This window comes from Pristis pectinata, chromosome 2 (genome assembly GCF_009764475.1).
Source record: "Pristis pectinata isolate sPriPec2 chromosome 2, sPriPec2.1.pri, whole genome shotgun sequence".
NCBI lineage: Eukaryota > Metazoa > Chordata > Chondrichthyes > Rhinopristiformes > Pristidae > Pristis > Pristis pectinata.
In genome coordinates, this window is record NC_067406.1 from 25,856,325 (window position 1) to 25,878,092 (window position 21,768).

At 36.8% G+C, this 21,768-nt stretch overlaps 1 protein-coding gene across 4 annotated transcripts in view; it reads right to left on the bottom strand.

Annotated features, from left to right (window-relative positions):
* dym (dymeclin) overlaps positions 1–21,768 on the bottom strand; it is a 275,633-nt gene that overhangs the window by 212,227 nt on the left and 41,638 nt on the right. For all 4 annotated transcript variants that reach the window (XM_052039238.1, XM_052039219.1, XM_052039228.1 and 1 more), the window contains exons 3-7: positions 18,644–18,696; positions 17,970–18,063; positions 14,143–14,276; positions 12,885–12,957; positions 6,711–6,836 (exon numbers count right to left, since the gene is read on the bottom strand). In XM_052039238.1, coding sequence (XP_051895198.1) covers positions 6,711–6,836; positions 12,885–12,957; positions 14,143–14,276; positions 17,970–18,063; positions 18,644–18,696 — 480 coding nt within the window. The remainder of the gene's footprint in view (positions 1–6,710; positions 6,837–12,884; positions 12,958–14,142; positions 14,277–17,969; positions 18,064–18,643; positions 18,697–21,768) is intronic.

Genomic DNA, 21,768 nt, shown 5'->3' on the forward strand with positions numbered 1-21,768 from the left:
ATTAATTCCACATGACTGACACAGTCAAAAATAAGACAATGCCAAGAGCTTCCACTCCAAGCTACATTGATCCACTGCAGCTTGCAAAGTCTTGTTGACATACTCCACAACTTTGAGCTGATGATCAGCACAGGAATGGCTAAGTATCCTTCCAGATGCTTCCATTTTATTGGTTAAATATTACCAAAAGGGACGTGTTTAACCAGTGCCTATAAGGCTAGGCAAGTAAAATAGGAAAACCAACATATTGCAAAGCTTAGCAAGGTTACAGATAATGAACCAGCACTAATTGATAGATGGTGGCATAAATTGTGTGTCGTAAATTGATTCAGTAATGTTGACATCTTTGTTCTAAGTGTACATTCTTCATAAAATGAACTCCAACCAACTTGACATCATAAAGCCATGGTGGTGCAAAACAACACTAGAGGTGTGATGGTTAAAAAGTAAAGTTACAGTAAAGAAACAGCTTTGAATTACAAAGCATCTCATGATGTCCCAAAACACATTACAGCCAATAAACTACTTTTAAAGTACTATCAATTGGTTTGAGGAAAATGCAGCAATTAATTTCCAATCTGAAAAGGTCCTACAAACAGCAATATGATTCAAGGTCCCCAACTTTTTTTTAAAACAGCATATCACCAGCCACCCAGACATCCCCTTTAAAACAGCATATCACCAGCCACCCAGACATCCCCTATCAGCATGCTTTATAGTTAACCTTCCCAAACACCATTTTGTCAGGCATTGTTAAAATACTTTTAAAGCTGCCTCACTTCTTTCTGCTAACACATCACTTCATCTTTTCAAAGGCCGACTTATTTAATATAACTTACTAATATAACATACTAATCCATACAGCACATCATCTGTCTGATTATCTTGTGCCATGCCTTACTTACCTCACTGAAGGTAAATATCCATGGTGTTATAATTTCACATTTGAAATATTAGTTTTGATTGAAATCTCAAAATCATCATAGATTAAGAATGGCATCTATCCTGCCTTGTTATGGGACAGCCTCTCAGAGAATGAGATCCACGCTGACCAAAATGGAATCAATGGATACCTTCACCAATACTTCCAACTTCTAAATTCGAGCATGCCATAAGAAATGTATGCCAAAAAGCAAACTGTCACCCAATTATAACTCAATTTTCATGTTATTATTTAAATAAATTAGATTGACAATTCATCCTCATATTTTGAAAATAGCACATTGCACTGACCAGAAAAAAGGTAAATCTATGATGTGGCAAAACTTGCATTTAAATTTAGTTTCATGATTCAAGTCCTTTCTTTTATAACATACAATTTATGTTATAAAACTGGAAGATGTGGCAATTTTATTTTAAATAAATAAATCAGATTCAATATAAAATATTGCTTCAAGAAGATTCAGTAGAGGACATAGTAGTTAATATTAATGGCTAAGTAGTTTTTAAAAAAATCAGACAATAAATCAGCAGAATAATCTGCACCAGTGCCAAGGATACCAGGCTTAATCATTATGGAAAAATGAATGGAATTGCAGAATAAACACCCCTCCCCTACCAAACAAAATTGAAAAAAACAAAATGAATCTTGTAATAAAGAACAAATTTGCTACTTTTAAAAATTTGTGCAAATGGTTGGCCCTAGTGATTGCTCGTAAATGTTGATGAATTAACCCAGTACAGATTCTTGTCCTCCCAGCCACTACTTTTTTTCTTTTATCCAACTGAGCTATATCCAACTTGCAACACAGAATAAGAACGTTCCAGTGATCTATATTTTAAAAATTATTCAATACTAATACTTTGGAAAAAAATTGTGATAACAGTGCCTGCAACTCAGCCACTGTTCATACTTAACATTTCACAGCTGTTAATCTTTGTGAAGATCATTCAGACATCATAAAGTTTTGATAGAGATTATGTTCTAATGAGACAAGGATTGTGCTGATAATAAAGCGACATGTAAGCTATTTCAAAGGCAGATTTGTGATATGATATTCAAATGAATACAGTTAAATTAATTTTTTTTTAAATTTTATTTACAGCGTGGTAACAGGCCCTTCCGGCCCAACGAGTCCGCGCCACCCATTTTAAACCCATATTAACCTACCCGTACGTCTTTAGAATGTGGGAGGAAACCGGAGCACCCAGAGGAAACCCATGCAGACACAGGAGAACGTACAAACTCCTTACAGACAGCAATGGGAATCGAACCCCAATCACTGGCGCTGTAATAGCATCGCGCTAACCGCTAGGCTACTGTGCCACCCCACTACGCTACTGTACCATTCCAAATGGCAGAGTTCTGCCTTCCAAACCGATGTATTATTGTGTTATCTACAGCCAGGCCATTGCAGCACAGCATTTTCATATAGGCAATTCATTATAAAGAAAACTGGCTTCAGAAATTGAAGCAAGGTACCTCAAATAGTCCATGGTGTTGTCATGAAAATATACAAATTAAGGAATTACCATATTCATTTTTCAGGATATTAGCATTGCTGGCAAGGCCAGCATTTATTACCCATTCCTAATTGGCCTTGAGGTGATGGTGGTGAACTGCCCTCTTAAACTGAAGCAGGCTGGTGAAGATACTCCCACAGTGCTGGTGGGCAGGAAGTTCCAAGATTTAGACCCAGCAACAATGTAGGACTGCCGATAAATTTCCAAGTGCGCAACTATGAAGGGAACCTACAGAAGATGGCGTTCTCAAGCACCAGGTGCCTTTGTCCTTTAGGATGATAGAAGTTGCTGATATGGGACATGCTGTCAGAGTAGCCTAAGCAAGTAACTCCAGTGCATCTTATAGACAGTACACATTGCAGCCAATGTATGCCAGTAGTGGAAGGGATGAATTTTTAAGGTGGTTGCTGAGGTGCTAATCAAGTGTGTTGCTTCATCCTGAACGGTGTTGAGTGTTATTGGAGCTGCACTCATCCATGCATGTGGACAAGCTTCCAACACACTCCTGATCTGTGCCTTGTAGACTGTGAAAAGGCACTGAAGTCTCAGGCATTGGGTCACTCACCTTAGGATACTGGGCCTCTGACTTGGTGCTGTATTTATGTGGTTGGCCATGTTGTATATCTAATCAATGACAACTTCTAGAACATTGCTGGTGGGGGACTCATCAATGTTAATGCCACTGAATGTGATAGTTGGTGATGGTCATTGGCTGGCATTCACAGGTCTTGCTGTACGTAGGGATGGGTTGCATCATATTGCTGATGAGTTTCAGTTGGAACTCAACATTCTGCGATGATCAGCAAACATCCCCCCTTATGACCTAAAGATAGATTGAAGATCATTGATGAAATATTTGAAGATGTTTGGGTCTACAACACTACCCTAAAAGAACTCCTGCATGACGTGCTGGGGTTGGAATGCTTGACTTTACAAAACCACAGCCATCTTCCTTTCTAGGAGGTACTAATCCAACCATTGGAGTTTTTGTTTCCCTTTGATGCCCATTAACTTTAGCTTTACTTGGGCTCATTGATGTCACACAGTCAAATGCTGCCTTTATGTCAAGGACAGTCACTCTCACCTGTCAAAGTCGTTCCACCACATACAACGCAAAAGTCAGGAATGTGATGGAAGACTCTCCACTTCATTGGATGAGTACAACTCCGACAACGCTCAAGAAGCTTGAAGCTGTCTAAGATAAAGCAGTCTGCTTGAGCAATACTCTATCCATCATCCTTAGCATTCATTCCCTTCATCAGTGCACCATGACTACATAATGTACAAACTACGTAATGTACTGCTGTTACTTGCCTAGGATACTCTGATAGCACAAATTGCCTTCTCTACCACCAACAAGAGCAGCAGATCAATGAGAACCCCATCATCTTCACTGCCCTTCAAGTTGCACAGCATTCCAATCTGGAAATATAATGATGCTCATTCACCATTGCTGAATCCAAATCCTGTAACTCTGTACCCAACCGCATTGTGGGAGTACCTTCACCAGAAGGATGCAGAGGCTCAAGAAGGTGACTCGCCAATCTTTTCTCAAGGGCATTTCTCAAGGACAAATTCTTAAATATTTAGAAATAAAACTGCTCTGTACTGGACAAAATGTTTCTAAAATCAGCCCGATAGATACCAATATCAAAAATCTGTTTGGTACTATGCATCTAACAATATTTTCCACAGTCTTAACAATGTAATTCATAGACATAAATACTCCCTGGAACAAATTGATCCTTGTATGGCTAAAGCAGAATTAGGCTTGGAAGGAAGAATAGTCATGAATAAATAGGACAGGAGAGAAGTTTTTTTTAAATTTTCTCTGCTAAACAGTATTTACATAGAACCAACACCCATAACGATATTAGATAACGGATCAGGCCCATTGTGAACAATGTTGTACACATCCCGAGAGGCATCATGTTTGGAATGTCTCATTCCACGACATATGTTCTTGTTGTACTTTTGGGGTTTCTATGTTTAGTGAAACAGACAGAAATGCAATTTTTCCCACCCAAAAGTGGTTTAAGAATAAACAATTCCCTAAAAATAGCAACCATGTTGTGAAAGACACTCTGTCAGAAGCTTGACTCTAATTGGGTGATTAAGAACTTCATGCAAATCATGAACCAAACTCACTTGAGATGTCATAAAGCAACGAATGGTATAGACAAAATGCAAAGAAAGATAGAAGGTTTAAAAATAAATATGAAAACAAAAGTGGAAAAACAAAGCAAATTAAATCAAATTGAAATCTGAATGCAAGTCACAAAATAAGTCTTTTGTCAAGAGTTTACAGGTCCAGCATCACTCCATTACCTCAGCCAAATGTTTATTTTCATGCATCAACTTGACACTTAAATATTGGCAGGATAATCAACAGTGTACAGAATCACAGCAAAACCCAATCTCAAACACATACAAATAGACACCAGCAGGGGTCATTGGGTAGCAGCAAAGACTGGAGTCTCTCATTTAATTTCCACGCCATTTCAATCAGCATTAAGACCAATTGTGATGCTTCAATCAAACTCTGTTTAGTTAGTTATTTCAGACCAATGTCAAGGGGTCACACTCAATACCATAATAATGCACAGATACGTTATAATATTCTCAAATATTTTTAGCAGCAAAGAATAAGACAATTAATTGTGGAATTAGTTTAAAAGTAATCCTGAATTTTGTTAAAAGTTGAATAAAATTGATTCTTTCCATTACAATTCCATGTGCATTTCAATCATTTTAAGTTACAGATTTATGATTACATTCATCTGTTATCACCACTGCTCATGGGATCTTGCATAAAGCATTCAATGAAAATAAATACAGGCTCATTTTACATAAAACTTGCAGAGCCTTCGTCACAGGGAGTAAAAAAATGTTGATGCAATTGGGGTTACATAGTCTTGTTGATTCCCACAGGTCAATTTAATGGATGTACCTGGAAGAATCCAAGGTTATAATGCAAACATCTGTATACTGGATTAAGGACATTTAAGTTTCCTGCGGGTAATGACATGAGCATTGAATGGATGACAAGAACAGTAATGAATAAATCTCCATAATTTAAAAAACCTAGTAGATCCTGAGATCAGAAAATAAACACTGCAAAAAATAAGTTTTACATAATGCACAGTTTCCAGAAAAGCAAGGCATTGAGAAGGGAAGGAGGGTCTTGGCTACGTATAGTTAATTCAGAAATACCACACTCAAGTAGTTTCATCATTTTCTGAACGTCAATATCTCAAGAAATCCAGATTAAACTGGCAATTTGTTTCAGGAAACTAAAAGCTAATGTCTAGCACCATCTACTGTCATCGTTATGTACAAAAAAAAGGGGCTCAATCCATCTTAGATGAGTAGTAGAAATTTTTTTGAACATATTTACTTTCAAAAATATCCCGCATTTTGTGATCAAAAACTAAGTGCATTAAAAAAAATGCCTTTTCTTCAAAAAAAAAGTGTGCCATGTTTCTGCATATGCTTAAAGAATAGTGCTGTTTAAATATTTATCCAATTCCCTCCTAAATGCTCAAATTCAGTGATCTGGTGGTGCATTTCATAATTAGGTTCTTTGCACGTTTTCTTTTCTGGTCTCACTTAATGCTTTTAGTAGTAATCATAAGGTCTAAGCCCTTGTGATCAAGTCAATGGCCAGAGCAAGTGTTGTTTCATTAGAATATTACATTCTGAATACCTTAAAAGGCTGAAACCTTAAACCAGCGTCCTTCTCCAGACACTGCCTGACCTACTAAGTATTTTCCTCACTTTCTGTTTTTATTCCAGATTTCCTGTACCCTTGATATTTAATTTTTTTCCCTATTTATTGCCTCTGATTGGTGAGCACAATTTAAATTTTACAAGTCTCATCGGAACACTATTATCTCACTTCCTATCACTGTTTTGTTAAGGTTGTTACTATCATTTTAAGCACATAAACTTGGCCCAACCATAATCTTGAACAGAGTCATAGGCACATCCTAAGTTTAGAACTTGGTCTTCTATAACATAGGAAATCATTTGGCCTTTTTTTTGCAATCCTGAGAAATTCTGTATTTCTCATTCAATTGAAAGAGAAATGGTTTACTGTCTTCTCAGAGAATCTGCATGGTGATTCTGCTCTAATCTCCTCGAACAGATTAACAGTGGTTTCAAGATCACGGTGGAGAATTTACTGTTCACACTTAGACATTTCTCTTAAATTAAATCAGATAAAGTTTGAAATAAAATTGACATACCATTGTCCTTGCATTAAATACTTGTATATTACACTCTCTCGAATGATCTCTTTCTGGAATAGTTGGCAAGACAGTAGGACTAAAAGTGTGGTCACAGACTCGAGAAGAATGCTATATGTAATATCTCTGCAAGCAAAAATCAAAATAGTTTCAATTAACATGCCATCTTGTAGTAGCTTGCTGCAAGTGAATTTACATAAACCATCAAAACACATTATAGGATAAACAGATAGCTTTCTAATGGTTCATTTGAATAAAACATTAATTATATTATTTTGACCAAGACAGTTAGAAGATAAATTCCACTCAGTGCAATATTCAGCAAATCTAACATCAAGAAGAATATATGCCCAAGAAAAATTAGACTACTTAAGATTACTTAAGTAATTATCACAAGAAGAACGTCTGTAGATGTTAAATTTGACTGCACAGTTTTATCGTCATTGCCCATGTGATGCATCCACTTTACCTTTCTTCACTTAATTAAAAGCCAAAATGTTACTTTAATCCATCATATCATTTATTTCATTCTGATCCAATTCAGGATTGACTTCTTCAATATTCTTATTTTTAATAACATATTTTAGGTTTTAATGCAGTATTTTTACCTTCCACAAACCACCTTATCACACCCTTAACCTCTTATTTTCTCCTTTAGATTTCATTAAATATGTTGTATTCATCATAACACCCATCAATTTTAATAATTTTCTAACCACCTTATTTATGTGTGATATTCAATAATTAGTAGCAGTTTCCTTTTATAATAGAATACATATGTACTGTATTTTTGCCACCACTTTCCTGAAAAAAGAATGAAATGTTAACATCACTAATGCAGATGGGAGAAATGAAGATGCCTTAGGGAGTTAAAGAGATCCAGCTTTGATATGATCGGTATAGAATATCAAAATCAACCAATCAGCGAGTATACACATAATTAAGCTATTTTAGATTGATTTTCAGCTGTGTTATTGCTTACTGGATTCTCCCAGCAGTTACCACTATTGAAACCAGAAAGATAAATCTGTAGTTACCATCAACTGCTCAAGGTCTCATGTCAAGAGCCATTGAAACTAAGACAGCATAAAACTAACATAAAATGAGATTTAATCTGGAAGCTCCACACCATTTTTACCTTGCTGTAATAGATCAAGGTGGAACATGGTCATAATTCTATTTAAAAGTTTAAAAATGGTGGATCAATCTGATAATCTTAAATAGAGCCATAAAACAAAACAAATATACATATTTTTTGCTGCAGCTATCAAACTCTGACTTCCCTATCACCAATGCATCAAGCACTTCCCAAATCAGAGTTTTCATTGTTTCCAGTTTCAAAGGTTAACCTGAAGAAACATCTATGTAATTGCAGAATGATGCCAAAGAAGTAATTCTAAATAAATAAATTCAAAAATCACACAGGAACCAGGCTTTACAGCTATCCTTCCTGAAGGCCAATTACTAGACTAAAAGGTTAACTGCAAGTTGAAGCAAGGGATTCAGTTGTCTCCAAGTGCTAAACATCAAATAATAATTGATAAGAAATAGGAAATGATGCCTGTTTAAAGAGAGAAAAGCCTTTCCTCCGTTTCTAGTACATTTCAGGCTCGGTTACTATAGTGATTGTGGCCACAATGCTCAAAATGAGTCAACTAATAGAATTTATTTATTTTGAAAGGATACAGTACTTTAAGAATGGGAAGAAGAAAACATTGACAAACCATTAAATTGGTGCATGACCATTTATATTAAAATGGTTTCTTTGAGGGGTGAGTTGTACCAGTGCAGAATTGAGCCACATAGTACTGAGTGGGATCAAACCTGTTAAAAGTGAATCAATGTTACAAGGTGTCACTAGGCTAATACAAATGGCCTCAACATTCCCTCAGGCCAAACACTAATCTGTGAAGTCAGGTGAGAATAGCACTGAGAAGTATTCCAGTACAGTCCATAGCCAAATAACCTACTAGTGCTCACAGTCTGAACTTCTAAAGAAAGGATCAACAGTGGGAGAGTAAAGACATTCTCAGACTGAGTGGCAGGGATATTCATGTACCACTCAAAAAGTATTTTCATTTTTGGACTGAATCTAGCTGGTTTTCACCTCTGAAACTTCAGCAAGTCTTAGATTTAGAGTCATAGTGTTGTACAGGAGAGAAATTGATCCTTAAGACCACCAAGTCCATGCCAAACATTCATTATCCATCTATACCAATTACATCTTCTAGCACTTGTCATATAGCCTTCCATGATTTGGCAATTCCAGAGCTGGTCCAGATACTTCTTAAATATTGGGAGAATATCTGCTTCTGCTTCCACCATCCCATCATCCACTGTGTTCCAGATTCCAGTTAACCTCTAGGTGAAATACTGTATCTCAGATCCCCACTAAGCCTCCTGCACTTACCTTAAACCTACGCCGTCTGGTTTTAGAAACCTGCTACGGGGAGAGGTTTCCTATTATCTACCCTATCTATTCCCTCATAATCCATATACCTCAATGGTCTCCTCTTCCACCCCCTCCACCACCCTCCTCCACTTCAAGGAAAAAAACCTAGCCTACTGCACCTCTTTTCATAAATGAAACACTCCATCGCAGAGAATACCCTGATGAATCTCCTTTGCATTTTGTCAAATGCAAGCACTTCCCTTGAACAGTGAGGTGACCTGAACTGTACACAATACTCAAACTGTGGTCTAACCAATGCTTTGAAAAGTCATATCATAATCTCCCTGCTCTTATATTCTATGCCACAACAAATGAAAGCAAGTATCCTGTATGTCTTCATAAACACCTTTTCTGCCTGTGCAAGCAGAATCCTTCACCTTCAACATCAAGGTTACTCTGGTCATCAATATTCTGTGGGGCCTAACTTTCATTGTGAAAATTCTACCCTCATTCGTCCTCCCAGACTGCATCACCTCACATTTATCAAGATTAAATTCCAGATGCCATTGCTCTGCCCTTCTTAGGAATTCATCAATACCATCCCTGTAGCTGAAGACTACTTCCTTGACTATCAAACCACCACTGATGTTCATGTCATCTACAAACTTACTAATCATACATTCTACAATCTCATCCAAATCATTATTGAATATAACAAAAAGTAAGGGTCCCAGCACCGATGGTACATCATTAAGCATGGGCTTCCGATCACAAAAACTCCCCAATTCAACCTTTGTCTCCTAGTTATCAAGCCAATTTTGGATCCAATTTGCCAACCTGCTCTGTATCCTGTGACTACCATTTGTGTTAGACTCATAAGTCACTCATTACCTGGCTTATCCCTGCTGCCCTTCTTGAATAAAAGGTATCATATTTGCTATCCTCCAGCCATCTGGGACCTCAACCGTTGCCAAAGATGAAAATATCTCTGCTACAGCCCCAGCATTTTCTTCTTTTATCCCACGTAACAGCCTGAGATACATCTGATTAGGCCCAGGGGATTTATTCACCTTTAAGCCTGCTAAGAATCTAACACCTCCTCTATTTTAATGTTAATGTCTAGAATTTCACTGTCCCCCTCCCTGAATTCTCCAACTACAATGTTCTTCTCCTTACTGAATACAGACGAGAAATATTCATTTAAGACCTCACCTACATCCTCTGGTTCCACACACAGATTGTCCCTTTGGTCGCAAATGAACTTACTCTTTCCTGTTTCCCGCTTGCCCTTAATATACTTACAAACTTTTTTTGAATATTCCTTAATCTTGTCCTCCAGTGATATTTTGTACCCCCTCTTTGACATCATTTTTTTATTATGTATCTCCTACTCTTTCTATACTCCTGTCAAGCTTCCTCCATTTTCAGTTCTCTATTACCATTTTTCTTCAATATCCCTTAAGTATATTGTTCAGGAACACATTGGATCTCAACTATCACTAATACAATTTTGAGTGACTCCCATTTGTAGACTTATCTGCAAGTAGCAGCTCCTAATCTACATTAGCCAGATCCTGTTTTATGATGTTGAAATTGGCCTGCCCCCACCCCCCCTCCCTCAATTCAGAACCTTAATTTGCAGTCCATCCTTGACCTTTTCCATAACTCTGATAGTTGTCGTCACTATCACCAAAATACTCTCCTACTGACACTCCACCCAATTGCCTAGCTACATTCCTAAAGATTAAGTCCAGTATTGCTCCTTCTCTATTAAGGTTTTCTACAAGTCAAAAAAGCTCTCCTGAATCACTTTAAAAATTCCACCTCCTCCAATCCTTTCATAATTAGGAAATTTCAATTAATATTGGGGAAGTTGAAGTCCCTTACCTCCATAACCCTATCATTTTTATACTTCTCTGTGATTTCTGCGCACACAATTGAGATTTTCCGAGTGACAGACGTGGAGTCAAATGTGTGCGCAGAAATCACATGCTAGCCATGTTGAGTCAGACTGGCATTGGAGACCTCATTCATTTCAACATTTTTCAGCACTGATTTTGAAAGGGATCCACGACTTGCAGGTTGCGACAAACAGGAAAGTAAGCAGTTTTTCATTATTGCTAAGTGTTTGTTTTAATATACATCTTTAAATATTTCTGAGTGTTAGAGCTTTTTAAATACTCTTAAAATCCACTAATAGTTCTGAAAGAAGATAGAGTCCTGTTCCTGACTTTGCCTTCTGTCAAAGGTGAATTTCAGAGACAGGGCTCAGCACAATGCTGCATGACGGCCAGATGCCACAGTGACCTCTCTGCCCAACTCAAGGATACAGAGGGCCAGATCCAATCCTGGAGAGTGTGAGCAGGCAGTAATGTCAGGAGGCATCTCTGAGCAGAGAACAATCTGGTCTATTGTACTGTGGGCAATGCATGTCTACAAGTAAGCCAATAGGTAAAAGAGAATTAAATGAGGAGGAAAAGCAAAATACACAATTTTGGAACAAATTTGACAGGAATCTCTCCAAATACTAAAATAATACTGTCAACAAGGGAAGACTTTAGACCAGCACAAGATGCCCAGCATCTTGATGTTTATAAAACTCATTTCTGAAGTAGAATCTGAGACTTCTGTGCCATATTTATTTTATAATTAACCTGTAACTGTTCCTTGTTGGTACCTGAAAGAAAATTCCTAAATTCATAAGTGCAGGTCAAGTTAAATCTGCTCAGGCTTTGTTCTCCTCACTCCCCTGCACACTCAGATAGAGGTATATTCCATATCATGAGGAAGAGTTGTTTCCTCGGCTGTATCACTTGGTAGCTTGTCAATAAATAAATAAAAGTCATCAGCTGGAGGCAACTCATGCATTGATCTTTCTTCCTGAAGAGAAATGCGAGATCTCTAGTTAGCATCACTTCCAAACAAAATACCACTGAATGTTTATGCTCTCCATTTCTAAACCTAAGAACTCTGTCTACAAAATTAATGAGGCACTTTCCGCTTCTCACACAAATCATCCCAAGTGATATTGCCAATATATTGGCAGATTAGTGGCATTTTGACATGAGTTTGAGCCATTTAAGAACGAGATTAAGGTTACCAAAAATATATATATATTTGTTAACTTAGCTTCTTTCACAGCTTCCAGACGAATGTAGTTACTGTTGCAATGCAGGAAATGCAACAGCCAATTTGTGTAGACACCCACAAACACCAACTAGACGAAGATCAGATAATCTCTTTCAGATTGTCGAATTAGATAATTTGTTCTGACAAAGGGACTCCAACCCAAAACTTTGACTGTGCTTCTCTTCCCACATATCCGGCCTGATCTGCTGAGTATTTCCAGTATTTTCTATTTTTGTTTTATATCTCTTTTGGTGACGCTGATTTAGGAACAGATATTATTCCGAACACTGGGAATCACACGTGGGTAGACAGATAGGACCTAGGTTTAATGCCACTCACAGAATACAGTAGTGACTCAGACACCATATTGGAGTGTCTGCTTGGACATTTGTACATAAGTGAGTAAGGGGAAGCAGAGCATTCCAACTGAGACAAGGATGTTATCAGCTGCAGCAGTGGTGACATCATTCTGGGTTAAATTTGAACTCTGACCCGAGGAGCAAAAATTTCATGTGCAAACCAAATGCATCCACCACAACCATCAATGGAGAAAAAGAGATAAAATCAATGTTACTAGAATTTATGAATATTACTAAATACATGTAAAACAAAACATAATTCGAGCTAAATACCACATTAGCAACAAAACTTACAGTAATGGCAATTCAATAATGAGATGTACTAGGTTGCATATCAATCCCTCCAGGAGATCTTCTGGTTCAGCCCCTTTAATAAAAGATTAAAATATATAAAGGTAGGAATGGCTATAAAATTATCTTTACCTAGTGATTTTATGATATGAAATATTTGAAATCTCAGTTGACAATCCCCTCTCACTTTCACCCAGAACCCACATATCTGTCCTCAGTTCATGGACACAATTCAGCGGGCAGCTCAGTTTCACATTTCTCAGTACACATTAGTCCTTTCACAACTCTTCTAGGTACTGGTTTTTCACTGGTTAAGAAATTTTGCTATTTAGGGCACAGCCTCCCAAACTGAGGGCCCCAGAGCCTTGGACCTAAGAATAGGGATCCCAACGTCTTAATATCAGTGTCTTGTTGCCATTGGAATTGTCAACTCCACTTGTCTGCAGCCTTCCTACCATGGTATTTTTATTACTGTGTACGAATAAAACAATTTACTTTTATTGGCTTTCTTTGGGTAGCTGATGTGGTTTTTCAGAACAATAAAAACCAAGCAATTCGCTAAATGGACCATAAAAACATCTTTGAAACTTTAAGTATGCAATAAAACCAAGTAAAATGTGCGTTCATGCAAATCACAAAAGCAATCACACTAGAATCCTGGAAAATAAATTACTCCTATGTAATTCCAAACCCCCAGTTTGTGGCTGATTCATTTAAGTACTGTTATGCAATTTACAGAAATGTGGATATATTACATATTGTTCTTTCTATCACAGGATGTTTTATGGTGTTAGCCATGGCTCAGTTGATAGCACTCTCACCTCTGTGCTAGAGTAGCATCTTCTCCAAATGTTTTAGTCGGCACTTTTAAACACATAACCCTCACTTTAACCAAAAGGCTAAAATCTGGTTTCGGTGCATCAGGGATAGAGGGATCACAATGCACATTGGAAAGATGAGGACAAGGTTAGGCTCAACTTTCCTGTCTCCACTGACTGAATAAGCTGCTAAATTACACCATATAGGCTAAGGTACCATGAAAAGATGATGCTAATAAAACTGAACCACAATTATTTTGTCAATAAATGCAGGGTTATAAGAGAAAAAAGTAGAAAGACTTATTTTTAAAAGACATAAATAATGCAAGGTAAACAGTAACTGAAATTTAAAGACTCAAGTTACTCTCACAAATATGACAAGATAAATGTGCAAGAAAAATATAAATCTTCAGTTAATCGATTTTCCTTTCTGTTTTACTCACCATAAGTCAATGGTGCCCTCTCTTGGTATGTAAAGTTAAGCAGTAGCTCCTCCTCAGGCATCTGGCTAACGAAGATTTTCAGTAAACAGCGAATGATGAACAAGGCATTATGGGCCTGCCAAATAAACAGCTGGCTGATGAAAGAAACATAAATACAAGAAGAATGATGAATTTGCACGTTATAACCAGATAGCATAAGCCACATTGGAAGTTACAGAATATTATTTCGTAAACTGTTTACATTTCTGATTACTCAAAATTATGAAAATCATAATTACAAACCAGAAATAAGGTATTCATAAGTTATTTGTTTAACAAAATTGGTACACCAATGGGTTGCTATATAAAACAGCAAAAAACATGAAAAGGAATTTGAGACATTTGTGAATGCAGCCCAGTCAATTACGAAAAACAGCCTCCCCTCCATTGACTCTGTCTACACATCTCACTGCCTTGGGAAAGCAGCCAACGTAATCAAGGACCCCCTCCCACCCTGGTCATTCTCTCTTCTCCCCCCTCCCATTGGGCAGAAGATGCAAAATCTTGAGATCACATACCACCAGGCCCAAGAACAATATCCCATTGTTGTAAGACTCTTGAGTGGACCTCTTATACAATAAAGGTGAACTCTTGATCTCTCATTCTACCTCATCATGGCCCTTGCACTTTATTTGTCTACCTGCACTGCACTTTCTCTTTAACTGTAACACTATATTCTGCATTGTTTTTTTTTTCCCTTTTGTACTACCACAGTGATCTGTGCTGTACTTATGTATGCAATGATATGTTTGGATGGCATGCAAACAAAAACTTTTCACCGTGTCTTGTACATACGACAATAACAAATTGATTACCAATCAAAAATTTTGCAATTATAATAGGGATAAGAGGGTGTCAAGAGCTATATGGGCCACTTAAATGGATATTGTTGCAAAGAACAGGAAATAGGAGGCATGCTAAATAATGATTTAGCATCTGTATTTACAATAGAAGAATAGGATAGCATACTGAACTTCTGAGTACACTAATGCTGAGTTGGGGAAGGACTCAGAGAAATAATCATAAGCAAATTATGGGTTCTGAAGAAAATAATGGCACATGAAAAGACAAATCTTCAGGGCAAGATGGTTTCTATCCCAAGGTTTTAGAAGTTGAAAGAACACTGCAGATTCCCCAATCATAATCTTCCAAAGCTTTCTCAATTCAAGTTCCAGTCCTTTTGATTGGCAAATTGTACATATCACTCCACTCCTTAAAGTTGAGAGAGCTAAACCAGACCAATGAACCGAATAATTATTATTGAGAAATTACCAGAGTCTATAACTGAGAACAGTGTGACTATTTTCAGTTGATTAGAGTCAGCCAGGGTGGATTTGTAAAGTGACTTACAAACCCTACTAAATTTATTGAATGGTGACTAAATTAGTGAACAGGGGATTGTCATGGAGTCATACAGTATGGGAACAAGCCTTTAGCCCAACTCATCCATGCCGATCAAGGTGCCTGCCTGAGTTAGTCTTATTTGCCTGCAGGCATGGTAGTGTAGCGGTTAGCGTAATGCTATTACAGCACCAGCAACTCGGGTTCAATTCCGGCTGCTGTCTGTAAAGAGTTTATACATTCTCCCCGTGTCTGCGTGGGTTTCCTCCAAGTGCTCCAGTTTCCTCCCACATTCCATGCACGTACGGGTTAGGAGCTGTGGGCATGCTATGTTGGCACTGGAAGCGTGGCGACACTTGCGGGCTGCCCCCAGAACACGCTACACAAAAGATGCATTTCATTGTGTGTTTTGATGTACATGTGACTAATAAAGATCTTATCTCTCTAAACTTTCCTATCCATGAAACTGTCCTCTTAAACATTGTAATTGTACCCACCTCTACTACTTCCTCGGGAGTTCATTCCATATACCCACCCACCCCTTCTGTGTGGAAAAACTTGCCTCTCAGGTCCTCTTTAAATCTTGCCTTTTTAAACTTCAACCCATGCCCTCGAGTCTTAGACTCTCCTACCCTGGGACAAAGACTGTGACCATCCACCTTATCTATGCCTAGGAACAATGACTGCCTACGAACATTATTTATTTGGACTTAATGAAGGCATTTGATAAAGATCTATATAGTATAATTGTTAACCAAAGTTAAAGCTCATGGAATTGAAGCCACATTATTCACCCAAGGAAGAAACTGGCAGAATGACAGGAGAAAAACTGTTGAGATAATGAGGAGGCAGATTCTAACTGATGGGGACCTACAATGATCTGTTTTGGTACCTCAACAATATTGATGTTATATAATTTTATTAATAACAGTAAGACAGATAGGACTGGAAGCAATGTAAGGGAAGATTAAATTTCAAAAAGATATTGAAGAAATAAGCAAATTAGAAAATAAAATGTAGGCAAACATGAGGACCATCGAACTTGGACCTTAAAAGACCAAAGCAATTTGGCTTCTAAACAGTGAAAAGCTACAACAATGCAAGTCCATTGATCTTTAAACTGCCATGGACATTTACAGAAAATAATGATGACCAATGGAATGCTGTGTAGTTTAGATAAAATGTGAACATAAGTCATGAACATAAGAAACATAAGTAGGTGTAGGCCATTCAGCCTCTCATGCCAGCTCAAAAAGATCACTGTTGATCTTTTACCCTTCACTCTTTTTGTGCACTACCCCCAAATCCCAAGGTTCACCTAATATCTAAAATAAACCTTTTGATCTCCATCTTCAATCTACTCAGCAGCTGAGCCTCCACAGCTCTTTATGATTGTGAATTCAAAAAATTCACCACCCTCTGGGAACATTTCTTTTCATCTCAGTCCTGAATGGCAGATTCCTTATAAAATACTAGCCAGAGCGAACATGAAGTAATGAGTGCAGTTCTGGCCAGCACACTTTGGAAAGAATTTATTCACTTTGTAAAATGAGCAGCAGAGATTCACAGAATCACATCTGGACTCCTTAAGATTAAATGAGGTGGAGAGATGACTCCCTACAATTTAGAAGGTTTAAGGGTGATTTGATCAAAATGCCCACCGTATTAAGAGGAAGAGTTAACGCTAAGTTTGACATTTATTGATTTTTTTTTAACCAAAGGTTCTAAGGGATATGAGACAAATTTATATGGCATTAGGTCTCAGGTCAGCCCCTGAAAGGCAGAACAGATTTGAGTAACTACATAACCTGGTATTTTTCAACAATGTGAATGACTTGATTTCACTTCCTCTCAGTAACACAACCAATGACAATATGAAGCTCTACCAAATGAATTCTAACAGAAGAGAGGGGAACTGTCTAGTCTACTGGATGCAAATAATCATATGACAATACAAAACATGACAGATTTACTGCAAAATGCAATGGAACATTCTGGGCATCCTATAAGTGCTTCCTAACTTCCAAAATAAGGAAAGAATTGCTTCCTTATGGAGACATAATCAAGTGTAGAACACTGAACAGAGGCTGCAGAGGCGGGGCTAGATAAGCTAAGAAACATTTCTCATAGTATGTATTGTGCACAGGAGTGAATAGTTCAGTTGTTCAATATATTTTAGGAGCTCCTATGTAGTGAATTAGATATAAACCTGTCAACCAGTTGCTGAGAGTAGGGGAAAGTAGGGAAGCTGATTGATTTGCCGCCACGTGATATAGGAACCTGGGAGAAGGTTCGGGATCAATAATAAAACAGAAGTAAAATTTACCCTAACTAGCAAAGAATAATATATATACACTTCAACAGAATGAAATAAAGTTAACTTCAGAGACGTTGATAGCAGTAACAGTGCTGACGATTTATACATCAAAAATAGATTGCTGACTTACTCTTGACATTCCGCTGAGATCTTTAATTCATTGGTTCTACTAAGGAAGATCTTAACAAGAGCCTGAAAGTTCCCTGTACGAGGATTGTTCTCAACTGAAAGAAATACACAAAACCTTAGAGACATTTAATATCAAGAATATATGAAACAAGTATTAATCAGAAATGTTTTACAAGCAATAATGAAAAACCTTTTTCAAAAACAGATTTAAGTTTATTCCAAAATTAGTATATTTACTCTAAATATATATATCTTCTCAAAAGTAATGTAGCAAATTAAAATTAGATGCTCCTTACACTTCAAACAAAAAACTTTCCAGTACTTTGCCCAAATTATGATATTTCCTGTTCAAAACTGAACAAAATATGTAGGTGTTTATCCATAGGAGAAATTACTACAAATCTGGATAACAAGTTAATGGAACTATGGGAGTGCTCCAGTTTCCACGACCCACCCATCTCTGGTGAAAAATTTAACAAATCTACTTTGCTCCAGCTGAAATCATTTAACTCAAACTGTAAATTAATTTTGATTGCTTTTTGATAATTAAATCTCGAAGAATCAAAAAGGAAGAACTGTTAAATTAATATATTACAAAAATTGGTTGACTTCAAGGTTACATTTAGTTTTCAAAGTCAAATGATTTGATATGATTTTAAGTATGAACATACTTACTGAGTGATCTGGAGATTGGAAGTGTTGCCTCTTCCAAGAGACGTGTATCGGCACTGCAAAAAAAACAATTCCTCCACTTTAAAATAATAATTTGAGCATAGTAGGATTCTTGATTTAATGAAGCTAGTAAGAGAAATAACGTAGATTTACAACATGCTTTTTCACAAGTCCTTGGTATTTTCAAGAACCACTGATAATAACTACCCTGTACACCATTTGTAATTCTTCCTTTAATTTCCATAACATTAAAATCCTGGTATATGCATGGAATTTTGATGCACAAGGCTTACCGCATGCATCAAGATGTAATGCTATATTTTTATTGGCACAGATAATTTGTAAGTAAACATTTCAAATAGAAATCCAGAGGTAAACACTTATAATTACAGAACCAAATCCAATTGTTGGTAGTTTATTATATTTTGTTAATGATCCAGTAAAGTTATTTAAAATATTCTGGAATAAATTGTTTTATTAAATTCAGAATAACAGGATTGTCTGCTGTCCAAAGTAAGTTAATTGCAATATTTTAAAAATCAAAGATTTCAACACAAAAATGATTCAATTTACTGGCAATACATTGAATAAATGGCACAACAACACATAAATGAGCCCAAATCCACACTGATGTTTATACTTAACACAAGCATAACACTGAATTAATCAGATGGTTTCAAAAGTCAGGTCTTTAATTAGCTATATCTAATTCAGCATTTGAAAAATAAATTTCAACTACATCTTTATATTCTATGCATGTGCAGTTTGCAACATTTTCCAGCAGGCAATCTGATCATCAGCATCATTTAACATCACCTCATCCTCTGAGGATACAAAGATTTTTAAACAAATTGGAAAATAAATAACCAAAACAAATGATACCACCTAACTTCTATGCATGAACTAAGAATCATCCTCATTGAACCAGTTAATATTGAACACTAATTCTGAATCTATATACATGGAAAATGAAAATATGAAAAATGATGCTGTGGTTGAGCTCAAGAAAGCTTCTGATCCCTGAATTACACTGCCATCTTATAATATAAAACAACATATCAAATGACCTGTGCACTTTTACCAGTTAAATATTTTACAAATGGGCATTTCTGTTATGATTAGCTTACAATTAGACAACACCTGTGATCTAAGTCTTTAAATGGTGAACATAGAAACAGATAGACAAAAACAATTTCTCAATAATTATTTGCAGTTTACTTCTGTAGTAAATATAGTTAAATTCTTTGAATCTCTTTAGCCTCCTATTAACATGTTCAATAGCATTTTCTTTTAAAAACCCAAAAGCCATACCTAGACATTCCTGACACTGTAGTGCACAAAGGTGAGGTATTTTCTATTCCTGGCAAATACAATCAAGAAACTATGCAACCCAGTTGATAATTCTTCATCCATTGCTCCTGGTGCTTGATTTCCCAGAAGGTGCATTTAGCATGTGCTACGGTGGTGGAAGCATGGAATTTCACCATAAATGCTAATTATGGGATAGTGGGAGTCCAAGAGCAACAACTTGGAAATCATCAACGGCAGGGCTGATGATGGGTGGAACTGGAAGAGTGGCATACAGTGAATCATCTGGGGTAGTTGGGGTAGAGAAACAGACTGCTCAAGCCAACTAGCTCCATTTCAAGTGCTTAGAGTCCATGTAAGACTTCTTGGATTATTTTCTCTGGAGCATTGGAGGCTGAGGGGTGACTCTGTAGAAGTGTTCAAAAGTATGAAAGGCATAGACAGGGTAGATAGTCAGAGTCTTTTTCCCAGAGTGGAAATGTCAAATACCAGAGGACATACGTATCTTTAAGGCGAGGGGGGAAAAGTTTAAAGGAGATTTGCGAGATAATTTTTTTTTACATAGAGAGTGATGGGTGCCTGAAATGTGCTGCGGGGGAGGAGATAGAAGTAGTTATACAGTTTAAGGTAGTTCACAGGACCCATATGTCAAAAGATAAGCTAGCCTGTTTTTATCACCATATAGATCCTATATGTGACAGATGTAAATCGAATGTGGCTTCTCTGACACATATGTTTTGTCCTGTCCTCTTTTGGAAAAACATTGGAAAGGCATTTTCAACATTATCTCAACTGTATTGAATATTGATTTACAACCTCACCCTATCACTGCAATTTTTGGATTACCAAGGATAGAGTCTGGCCATTTATCTGCTTCCGCTTACCATATGATTGCCTTTGTCACATTAATGGCCAAACGATCCATTTTGCTTAAATGGAAGGATCCAATACCCCCTACTACTTTTCAATGGTTTTCTCAAACTATATCATGTTTAAACTTGGGAAAAAATTAGGAGTGGTACTGTTGATCCTTCGCTTAAATTTAAAGATATTTGGCGTCCATTTATTCAATACTTTCATATGATATAGATTCCTTTTCAATAACTTTTCAATTTAGAGGAACAGAGTTGACAACATAATATTGCTCTGTTTCTATTGAGAAATTTCAGTCCAGTTTTTTTTTCTTTTTTTTCGTCTTTTTTTTGAAATTTTCTTTTTAGATTGGTTTGTTATATTATTTACAATTTTTTTTATTGATTTGGGGATTTTTTCTTTTCTTTTATATACACAATACATCTTTTTCTTTCCTTTCTTTTATATTATATTGATCTACTAAGAGATTGTGAGATCTAAAGATTTTTTTTTATATTTTATTATTCTTTATGATTATCTATGCCATGATTGTTCTCTTGACCTCTTTGTATTACATGTACAATCATCGATGTTATATATTAATCTATATTAATTTAGAAACTAATAAAAAGATTGAAAAAAAAAGAAAGAAAGAAGTAGTTATGATAGCAATATTTAAGAGGCATTTAGACAGACACATGAACAGGCAGAGAATAGAGGATATGGACCAGGTGCAGGCAGATGGAATTAGGTTAGACTGGCATCATGGTTGGCGCAGACATGGTGGGGCGAAGGGCCTGTTCCTGTGCTGTACTGTTCTATGTTCTAATGGTTAAACAGGGCCCAGGACAAGCCAATCCTCATGCTGTCAATATCACCAAGCCCAATAACGCAAAGTCAAGAAATCAGAGAGATGTGAACACAGTCCAGTCCATCATGCAAACCAGCCTCCCCTCTATTAACTCCGT